Source organism: Temnothorax americanus, unplaced genomic scaffold, assembly GCF_048541705.1.
Source record: "Temnothorax americanus isolate GAGA-0224 unplaced genomic scaffold, ASM4854170v1 Scaffold98, whole genome shotgun sequence".
NCBI lineage: Eukaryota > Metazoa > Arthropoda > Insecta > Hymenoptera > Formicidae > Temnothorax > Temnothorax americanus.
Window position 1 is genome coordinate 134,037 of NW_027509821.1, and position 11,951 is coordinate 145,987.

The 11,951-nt window shown below is 39.9% G+C and overlaps 1 protein-coding gene across 1 annotated transcript; it reads right to left on the reverse strand.

Moving 5' to 3' along the window:
• Positions 1 to 3,050: 3,050 nt before the first annotated feature.
• LOC143908527 (uncharacterized) lies at positions 3,051 to 8,813 on the reverse strand. Its single transcript, XM_077426221.1, has 4 exons — positions 6,345 to 8,813; positions 5,823 to 6,185; positions 5,410 to 5,568; positions 3,051 to 5,316 (listed from the first exon to the last, which is right to left on the reverse strand). Exons 3-4 carry the CDS (start codon positions 5,559 to 5,561, stop codon positions 4,230 to 4,232), a joined length of 1,239 nt encoding a protein of 412 aa, XP_077282347.1. The 5' UTR covers positions 5,562 to 5,568; positions 5,823 to 6,185; positions 6,345 to 8,813; the 3' UTR covers positions 3,051 to 4,229.
• Positions 8,814 to 11,951: the final 3,138 nt, after the last annotated feature.

Consider the following 11,951-nt stretch of genomic DNA (forward strand, 5'->3'; position numbering starts at 1 on the left):
TAATGTTAATAAGTCGTTAACTGTAAAATTCTTTATTTATTTTTATTTGCGTGTCTTACTGAATGTTGTTCGCAACTGTATATGTACCGATATCTTCAGGTATCGATATTTTTGATAATTATTTTTACGTCAGACATAATTTTAATTCATCCAATTTTTATTATGTCTAAACATAATTTTTGTCCAATTTTTATTATGTCTAGACATAATTTTAATTCAGCGATTTTTATTATGTCATGACATAATTTTAATTCTGCCGCTAAGGAAATTTTAAGTCGATTTTTATGAATCAAGCTTGAATTCAATGTTTAGGTGTCCCAGGTTGCCGATGACGAGGTCCACATAGCGCGCTCTATAGTTTTCGGTGTCCAGGTGTATTAATACCTTGAATTTGATGGCCACGTGTTCCAAGTTGCCGATGACGAGGTCCACATAGTGCGCTTCGTAGTTTTCGGTGTCTACATGTATTAATACCTCGAATTCGATATCTACGTGTCCTACATTGGGTGCGTTCAGCCGATACTTTGCTAGCCTAGCAATCGTGAGCAGTCGCTCGTTTTCGCTCGTTTCCTCTTTTTTGACTTACTGGATTAAAAAGAGAAGAAACGAGCAAAAACGAGCAACTGCTCACGATTGCTAGGCTAGCGGGGTATCGGCTGAACGCACCCATTCAGATTTAAAGTTATTAATACACCTAGACACCAAAAACTATGAAGCGCATTATGTGGACCTCGTCATCAGCAACCTGGGACACCTAGACATAAATTTTAAGGTATTAATACACGTAGACACCAAAAATTACGGAGCGCAATATGTGGACCTTGTCATCGGCAACCTGGGACCTAAACATTGAATTCAACATATTATTACACCTGGACACCGAAAACTACGAAGCGCACTATGTGGACCTCGTCATCGGCAACCTGGGACACGTAGACATCAAATTCAACGTACGATTACACCTGGACACCGGAAACTATGAAGCGCACTATCTGGATCCCGTCATCGGCAACCTGGGACACGTGAACATCAAATTCGAGGTATTATTACACCTAGACACCGAAAACTACGGAGCGCGATATCTGGACCTCGTCATCGGCAACCTGGGACACGTAGACATCGAATTCAACGTATTATTACACCTGGACACCGAAATCTATGAAGCGCATTATCTGGATCCCGTCATCGGCAACCTGAGACACGTGGACATCGAATTCAAGATATTAATACACGTAGACACCAAAAACTACGGAGCGCACTGTGTGGACCTCGTCATCGGCAACCTGGGACACGTAGACATCGCATTCAACGTATTATTACACCTGGACACCGAAAACTACGAAACGCACTGTGTGGACCTCGTCATCGGCAACCTGGGACACGTGGACATCGAATTCAAGGTATTAATACACGTAGGTAACCGAAAACTACGGAGCGCACTATGTGGACCTCGTCATCGGCAACCTGGGACACCTAGACATCGAATTCAACGTACGATTACACCTGGACACCGAAAACTATGAAGCGCACTATCTGGATCTTGTCATCGGCAACCTGGGACACGTGGACATCGAATTCAAGATATTAATACACGTAGACACCAAAAACTACGGAGCGCACTATGTGGACCTCGTCGTCGGCAACCTGGGACACGTAGACATCGCATTCAACGTATTATTACACCTGGACACCGAAAACTACGAAGCGCACTGTGTGGACCTCGTCATCGGCAACCTGGGACACGTGGACATCGAATTCAACGTATTATTACACCTGGACACCGAAAACTATGAAGCGCACTGTGTGGACCTCGTCATCGGCAACCTGGGACACGTGGACATCGAATTCAAGGTATTAATACACGTAGACACCGAAAACTACGGAGCGCACTATGTGGACCTCGTCATCGGCAACCTGGGACACCTAGACATCGAATTCAACGTACGATTACACCTGGACACCGAAAACTACGAAGCGCACTGTGTGGACCTCGTCATCGGCAACCTGGGACACGTGGACATCGAATTCAACGTATTATTACACCTGGACACCGAAAACTACGAAGCGCACTGTGTGGACCTCGTCATCGGCAACCTGGGACACGTGGACATCGAATTCAAGGTATTAATACACGTAGACACCGAAAACTACGGAGCGCACTATGTGGACCTCGTCATCGGCAACCTGGGACACCTAGACATCGAATTCAACGTACGATTACACCTGGACACCGAAAACTGTGAAGCGCATTATCTGGATCCCGTCATCGGCAACCTGGGACACGTGGACATCGAATTCAAGATATTAATACACGTAGACACCAAAAACTACGGAGCGCACTATGTGGACCTCGTCATCGGCAACCTGGGACACGTAGACATCGAATTCTACGTATTATTACACCTGGACACCGAAAACTATAAAGCGCACTATCTGGACCTTGTCATCGGCAACCTGGGATACATAGACATCAAATTCAAGCTTGATTCATAAGAATCGACTTAAAAATTCCCTAGCGGCACTTTCTGCCAAGCATAAAGAACCTACTTTTCCGTTGACTCAATATTTATTATATATATACCTAATTTTTACTTAAATAGAAATCTTCCTCCTGACCGATAAGTTTATCGACCTAATTTTGAAATACGCGCGCGATATCGAAACTGGCGATACCTGCGCCGCCAGCGTCGAAAAAGTGAAAGTGACGTTTCTCTGATAGATCGCGGCGTTAGGAGGAGGAGGAGGAGGAGGAGGAGGAGGAGTATCTTAAAAATAAATTTTCACATTTGGACTTTGCGTCGCAATATCTCCGCTCGTAAGGCACGTAGCGGAATATTATGAAAGAAACCCCCCCCCTAATTGGACCCCAAGCTATCGATCAAGCCTACTTAGAACTTGATCCGTTCACTCGTTATCGAGATCTCAACATCTCGGGTACTCGCAACCCGTCGCGTCGCGTAAAAGAGTCACGGTCGGTCTCGCTCCGCGTGTACTTGGCGCGAGACACTACCGTGTCTCTTGATTGATTCAGATGGGCAATATGGGTACATATAGAAAACGATTCATAACTATAAAATTTGTATAGTTATTTTCTTATTCGGACCTAAAACGATAGAAACCGATTCGATTCGATTAATGTTTTATCTGTCTTCTAAATATGCAACGATAGAACCGATAAGATACGATTAAAAACGATACAGATATAGCCGTTTTTAATCGTTTTCTATCGGATATGGTTACCAGGGATGATTTTTGGGATTATAAATATAAGTAGACAATGTAGACATAAATATAAGTGGATCATAAATATAAGTTCCGGACCGAAGTATCGGATCACAGTCTTTTTGAGTTTGTTTCGTGAAGACACATCGCGATTCGTGGTTGTAGTTCATAGTTTTCTCCGTTTCCCATCCGTTGCATTTTTAAACGTTAAAATTCCATTTAACTAGTGTACTCTTTCATTTTGTACGCGACACGTTTTCTTTGGTATCAAACACAGCCTTTCATTTGTATCGGTCGCTTAAAATTACGTTTAAATTACATCACTTACAAACAAAGACTCCTAAACTATATACTGATTCATATAAAGCTGTTAATTATAAAATTTCGCAGCTTACAAAAAAACGAAAACTAAAATTCTCCTTTGCATGTTTGCAATAACATTTTTATATATGAAAATCTATCACCTGTTTAAAAAATATATATATATAAACATCTTTGAAAGCTCGCGAACAACGTAAAAAGGGCAAATTTTACAATGTTCAATATTCGTTAGTAACATGTTTGTCACGTATTTTTAAATCATAATATAAATCTGTCAGTTTTTGAAGACGATCTGGAGTTAATCCATTTTGGTGCACAACACGTGGCTTCAATGATATTACAGAAGCAGGTACTTCTACAAGTTTTACAGCAATGGCAGCTAAATCACCATGAAATGGCTTGACTGTATCCCAGAATACTCGTGGATCATGACATTCCTTCGATTTTAGTTTCTCGAATATTCCGCTTGAACTTCGATATGCCTCGTAATCAGCTAATCCTTTTGCATTCAAAGCGTCAATAAAAAATTCGGTCATCTTAATCATACGTATCTTGTCATTTCGAAATCGCTCTCCTTGATAGTTTGGATGACAAAAGTTTGCTGCTAATGCAACTGGTGTAATTATTTTATTAATAGTTTCTTGAATTCGATGAGTGAGGTTGTTGTTTAATGATTCTAAAATTAATCAATCTTCAACAGTATCTGCGAATAATGTGCATGAACTTTTGCATTTTACTCGAATTGAACATATTGATTCATACATGTCCAATGAATCTTGTAAGTCTTGTTCAAATGTTTCATCGAAAAGTATATCGACAACAGCTCTTTTCAATTTACATATGCCTTCTCCGATAATTTGTCTCATAGCTGCTAAGTTTTTTTTGCAAGATGCATACATATCGTGCAAATCACTACAAGCAGTGGTATTTGATAGAATGATTATTGCTCCATCACGTTTCAATAAGTCCTCTTGTAAATCAGAAAATTGGACAAGCAGATGATGAACCTTATCTGCAAAGCCTTCGTCTAATAATATGCTTTCTAACAATGACGCAAATGATAAGTTACAATTGAAAATCCACATGTTGCTTTGTTCATTAAGTATTGTCACTGTCAGTGTTTGATAATCTTGATCTGTGATTATTGAATAAATCGTGATGAAATATTTAGTTTTGGCAATGTGTAGTGCTTCGTTAATTACATCTTCTATATTGAGCGAAATATTCCATGATTTTAAATAGAAGATCTTTCCTTGAACAGTTTTAGCAAAAGTTACAATTTGCTTGGAGTTTTGAAATGATGTTTGTTTAATCATCAAAATCCCATCAGAATTGACTAATGTAGATTCATCCGTTATTAGTTGCTTATGCAAGTTGTGAAGGAAAGAATTTTTCAGCATTTCTTTTGTCGGAGGTTTGTATGCAGGTCTCATGGTTTTCATCAAGTTTAAAAAGTGATCAGATTCAACTGCTTCAAAAGGAACATTGCAGCCACAAAAAAACTTCATGAATGCCTCGTTAATCCTGACTTCATCTTTATCAGAAATCTTGTCTAAAAATGGCCGTATCTGTGTGTTTGATGTTTTATTCTTTTTTTGCTTTTGCTTGAGCTTGAGCAGATTGGCCTTATTGTCACTATTGTCTATCAATGGCTCGGCGACCTCGACGACCTCGACGACCTCGGCGTCCTCAGCGTTTAATTCTGATTCGGAGTTTAATAACATTTCTCCTGACACAACGACAACGCTGTCCGACTTTTCGTGGCAATTTTTTCTGAGAATATGAATGTATATTGCATTAAATTACTTTTTTTTAAATTATTTTTGACCAAATATCATTCTTCTTAATATAACTTTCTAGACTTACCTATGCATCTGTAACCTCACTTGTGATGTATTTTTCAAAATATTTTTGCAAAGACAACAATACGCAACTGTTTTTCCTTCATCTTGTATTGGTAAAAATTTTTGATCTTCCCAACATTTATGGCGAGGCCTGCCGCCAAAACTTCGTTTCATGGCTTTCCTTTAATTAGATAGTAATAAGATATTAATAGAGATATCTTATTAGATATTAATAAAATATTATATTCATTTTACGCCGATAGCTAATTAAATATTAATTCAGAATTCAAATTAAAAAAGTTAAACACACACTTTTATTTATATAAGTTCCGGAGAACTTAAGAATGCATATCTATTTCCTCTCTCAAGATCTTACAATGTTTGTTGTACATTAAAAATAAATGATGTGTTCCTGTTAATGTGATGATGTGTTACCTGTAATCCTGTAATGCAAAGTGAGACTAGTCTTGTGCGCAAATTGTTGCTTGCAAAGTTCAGTTATATGTTTTCTGACCAGTGTGGGTGGCCTGATGATTAATCAGATTTGCTTTCGTCTTGAAACTGGCGTTACAGGATTTACAAATGTGTGGCCGATTATCCGAGTGCACCAACTGATGTCGCTGGAACAACTGTTTATGCTTGAAGCTTTTATTGCATTTGTTGCAGACGAAACGACGAAACGACGACCGTCGTTATGTTCGGCTTTCTTGTGATACAAGACGGAACTTGGATGGTTAATTTAGGACTTAGGACCTTACCGCAGATTTCGCAAGGGTAGTTTTCCAATCGGGAAGTTTTCTGCAATATTACATATACATTTAACAAGCTCCAGAAATATTATGTGCAATTTTAGCAAAAGGATCGTAAAAATTAAATAAAAATATTTAAGATTTACAATATCTCTTCAGCAATTTTTTAAAATCAATATTATTGTCGGTTTCTCGTTATAACACGAACCTCGTGCGTTGTCATGTGCGTCTTCAAATCCGATTGATGTATGAAACTCTTTTTACAAGTGTTCCCTGGTAACCATATCCGATAGAAAACGATTAAAAACGGCTATATCTGTATCGTTTTTAATCGTATCTTATCGGTTCTATCGTTGCATATTTAGAAGACAGATAAAACATTAATCGAATCAAATCGGTTTCTATCGTTTTAGGTCCGAATAAGAAAATAACTATACAATTTTATAGTTATGAATCGTTTTCTATATGCACAATTATTGCCCATCTGAATCAATCGTATATACATGATATAATATGTATCGTTATTTATGGTAATAATTTTACCGTATGCATTAATACGGATATATAAGAATAAAATGATAGACATCTTATCGATATTTATATGACTTAACCGAACCGATACATCTATCGTTTCTTATCAGGATTTTCTGACATACAACTTATCATTTTCTTTATGGCAGCAAATCGGTTCGTTTTCTATCGTATATTAATGATATAAATTGAATCGTTTGAAAACCTTCTACTTTGTATATGTTTGTATAAAGTTAAAACGATAGACATCTCGTCGATATTTATACGATTTAACCGAACCGATACATCTATCGTTTCTTATCAGGATTTTCCGACATACAACTTATCACTTTCTGTACGGCAGCAAATCGGTTCGTTTTCTATCGTATATTAATGATATAAATTGAATCGTTTGAAAACCTTCTACTTTGCATATGTTTTTATAAGGTTAAAACGATAGACATCTCGTCGATATTTATACGACTTAACCGAACCGACACATCTATCGTTTCTTATCAGGATTTTCCGACATACAACTTATCATCTTCGAAAACAAAGTTCGTCGAAGTATTTTTATGTGTGTGTGTGTGTGTGATTTGTTATTAAGATTAAAATAATAAAATATTTTATTTGTATTTTAGTGCAATTTTAAATAAGACGTTTCTAATGTAAATGTTGTTTTTATTTCTCTAATAACCGTGAAAATTTTGGCCCTTGGCTTTCTGGTGCTGTTGTCGCAAAGGTGGAAGCTTAATTATTTCAAAAAAAAAAAAAAAAAATGCAGTTCTTTCTTTATCATAGAAAGATCTCTGATACGGTTTATTTTTCTTTTACACGGTTATAATCCGGTGGCATGCAGAGTAGCAAACATCTAAAGATGTTCTGACTGATATATAGCTGAGAAATTTCAAATTTTTCCAATTTTTTTTCTGACAGGGCATCGTAAATAAACGGTTCACTATTAACCATATTAAAAAGACAATTATAGCTACTTTAATACCATTAAAAATTATAGAAACCGATGCACCACTAATAAGAAATTTAGGATGCAAGCCCATGTGTATTGTATCGAGAATTTTTTATAGAGTATCGTGAATAAACGAAACTTCAATTATGTTAAAAACTGATTGAGACCGATATAAAGGTAATAAGAAATTTCCGATAGAATCCCAAGTATTTTGCAACGTGAGTTTCTGATAAAATACCGTAAATAAATGATTCACTAATTATATTAAAAACGATAGAAACTGATATATAGCTGATAAGATATTTACAATTAGGATTCCAAGTATTTTGTAACGTGAGTTTCTGATAGAGTACCGTAAATAAACGATTCACTAACCATATTAAAAACGATAGAAATTGATGTGCAGCTGAGAAGACATTTACGATAAGATTCCAAGTATTTTGTAACGTGAGTTTCTGATAGAATACCGTAAATAAACGATTCACTAACCATATTAAAAACGACAAAAACTGATGTATAGCTGATAAGACATTTACGATAGGATCCCAAGTATTTTGTAACGTGAGTTTCTGATAGAGTACCGTAAATAAACGATTCACTAACCGTATTAAAAACGATAAGAAATTTTTTTATCGTTTTCTATCGGAGATGGTTACCAGGGTTACAAGTGAATTTCTGCTGCTCATGCACCACTCTCATATGCAATTCGTATTCTGGTTTTAATTGCTTGTTGCATTTTTCGCACGTATAAATCGCTTTTCTGGAATCTTTCGCTATCTCGGGTGTCACTGTGGAGGTTGGAGGCTTGGAGGTGTTCGGCTCTACATCTACAACTACAACTACATCATTGTGCGTCTCATACGACTTCTGTAAACGTCTGTTATCTACGGATAACTAGGTACACAACGTTATGTAGAGATGGCGCCACTTGAAGTATAATTGTGGCTACAGTCGCATAAACATGACCAATCAGCGACCGGCAGAGAACAGCCCTATCAGAACGCAGCATGGAAAGCGTTCATAAGAGTTCCCGGGATCCCTTGCAGTAGCAAGCTCGCTTCGTCAGATCCGCGACATCATACTTTACTGTATCCTGTATTATCCAAATATATATTTAATATTAGTTATATTAGAAACACGAACGCGTCTTATTACTAAAACCCTCCAAATAACCAAAGTGGTGACCCCGACGTGATTGTAGCGGGCACAAGTAATGCCGCGCAACTGCTCGCCAACACGACATACTGCAAGCCAACACCCCGCACGAGAGGAGATTCCGCCGAAAGAGGTGAATACCAATTCTGTTTCAGATACAGCCACTACGCAGGAAGCTGACGATAAGAAGATGAGCATAGTCCCCGAAGGATCGGAAAACATGATCAACGCGGCTAACGTGGTCAAGCTACCACAACCATTTTGGCGGGAAATGCCGGCGCAATGGTTTACAGTTGCAGAAGCCGCTTTCGCATTAGCAAAGATCACCGGAGACGAGACCAAATACAGGTACGTCCTCGTTAACCTAGACCCCGCTACACTGCCCTATGTTTCAGACATAATAGCCAACCCACCGGAACACGACAAGTACGGCACGATTAAAAGGCGCATGACAGAGACATTTGGAGAATCACACGAAACAAAGTTACGCAAGCTCTTACGCGGTCACGAGATAGGTGACGAGAAGCCATCCGTCTTCCTCCAGCGCATACGAAACATGGCAACCGGACAAGTCTCGGACAATGTGCTACGCACTCTGTTTCTTGAACAACTCCCGGACAACATTCGCAGCATTTTGGCAATAAGTCAGGTTGAAGACATCACGCAATTAGCACTACAAGCTGACAAAATTGTCGAGGTAAGCAAGCCCCAGGTTATGGCGCTTAGTGCCAAAACGGATCAACCGGACGAACACACCCGTACCGAAACTACGGTGACGGAACTCAAGGCCATGATCGAAGAGCTAGCCGTGGAGGTAAGGAGAGGACGAACAAATCGCGGAACCAACAGTAGGGGACGACGCCAGAGGTCCTACTCGAACCGTCGCAGCCGTGACAGACGCAGTAATAATAACTTCTGTTACTACCACAGGCGTTTTGGTGAGGACGCTAGAAATTGCGAGGAGCCATGTGCGTGGAAGAAGCAAATCAAACAGGCCAAGGACCAGGAAAACTAGAAGGCCCGACACGTGTAGAGACGGCGGAAGTCGGCGTAGATACTCAAAAACGTCTCATCGTTACGGACAGACACTCCGGATTGCGGTTTCTATGCGATACCGGTTCAGATATTTCAGCATTGCCACGAGCGATGGTAAGAAAATCAACTGGAATAGCCAATTTTAAAGTCTATGCTGCCAACAGGTCGGAGATACCCACGTATGGTGCAAAGTACATGACTCTCGACCTGGGATTACGCCGCAATTATGATTGGACCTTTATAGTAGCCGACGTATCACAACCTATATTAGGGGCAGACTTTCTGTACGCACATAACCTACTCCCGGACTTAAGAAATAAGCGTCTAACAGATGGACTAACGGGGTTAACGGCCTGTGCCAAAACAACTAAGTCCGGCACTCCTACAGTATCTACGCTCAAAATGGATACACCATACCTTAAATTGCTGAAAGAATTCGTTGACATCACACGCCCAATAAAAAGAATAACACCAAAGCACCACGTGAAACACTACATCCCCACAAAAGGACCACCAGTGGCGGAGCGTGCCCGAAGACTATCACGAGGTCGTTACAAGTTTGCAAAAGCCGAGATCGAATCATGGATAGCTCAAGGGCTTTGTAGACCTTCTAAGAGTCAATACGCAAGCCCAATCCACCTCCAGCGAAAGAAAACAGGCGAGTGGCGCATATGTGGCGACTACAGGGGAGTAAATAGGATCACCGACCCGGATAGGTACCCTGTCCCACATATCCAAGATTTTTCACACAGAATGAACGGATGCAAGATTTTTAGTGTTTTAGACCTCATACGCGCATACTATCAAATACCTATGGCAGAAGAAGACCGAGAGAAGACTGCTATTATCACACCATTTGGATTATTTGAGATGAACGTTATGCCATTCGGACTGAGCAATGCAGCTCAAACGTTCCAGCGATTCATGGACACAGTGTTGAGAGGTCTAGATTTTTGTCACAACTATCTGGACGATGTAGTAATCGCATCCAAGACACCAGAAGAACACGAACGGCACTTAAGGATAGTATTCGAACGATTTCGACAATACGGACTGTCCATTAACCTTGATAAGTGCACGTTGGGCGCGACACAAGTAACCTACCTCGGATACGAAATCAGCGAGAAAGGAATTAAACCCACAGATATTAAAGTAGAGGCGGTAAAAAACTTCAAGAAACCCAGCACTATTAAGGAACTCCGCAGATTCCTTGGTATGATCAACTTTTACAGACGATGTATACCTAAAGCAGCCGAAACGCAAGCACCGTTACACGCATACCTAGTTGGCGCTAAGAAAAATGATAACAGGCCAATAGCATGGAACTCGGATACAGAAGCAGCATTCGAACGCTGTAAGAAACAATTAGCGGAAGCCACCTTACTTGCACACCCACTCGAAGGAGCACACCTAGTGGTCACAACGGACGCGTCGGATGTAGCTATCGGCGCGGTACTCGAGCAAATTAATCACAAAGACAGACAACCACTGGGGTTCTTTTCAAGGAAGTTGTCATCAACGCAAGCTAAATACAGTGCTTACGATCGCGAACTACTCGCGATATACGAGGCTATAAAATTTTTCCGACACATGATAGAGGGACGAGCAGTCACAATACGTACAGACCATAAACCGCTAACGTACGCTTTTTTTCAGAAATCCGCAAAAGCATCACCAAGACAATTTCGGCAGCTCGACTACATTGGCCAATTTACCACACGAATTCAACATATCGCAGGCCACGACAACATCATAGCTGATACCCTTTCAAGAGTAGAAGCGATAGACATGCCTATAATAACAACGACTGAGGAACTAGCTGAAGCTCAGAAGACCGACGCCGAACTTGAAAATCTTCTAAAAACACCGTCTGCCATTCAACTTAAGAAACTTCGACTTGATAATACAGAAACGACTGTATATTGCGACATCACAGGTGAGGATATACGCTTCTACGTACCAGCAGTTCTTCGCAAACGAATCTACGACACAGTACATAATCTCTCACATCCCGGAGGACGTACAACGCGGAAAATGATCAGTCGCAAATTCGTATGGCCAGGTATGAACAAAGATATCACTCATTGGGCGCGGTCGTGCATGCCATGCCAAAAAGCAAAAATACATCGACACAACCGAAGGATCCCC

Excerpts from the sequence above, each read along its gene's own strand:
- LOC143908527 (XM_077426221.1), bottom strand. The coding sequence starts at position 5,561 with ATGAAACGAAGTTTTGGCGGCAGGCCTCGCCATAAATGTTGGGAAGAT. Across the intron at positions 5,317-5,409 it reads GTGAGGTTACAGATGCATAG|AAAAAATTGCCACGAAAAGT; the intron begins GTAAGTCTAGAA and ends TCATATTCTCAG.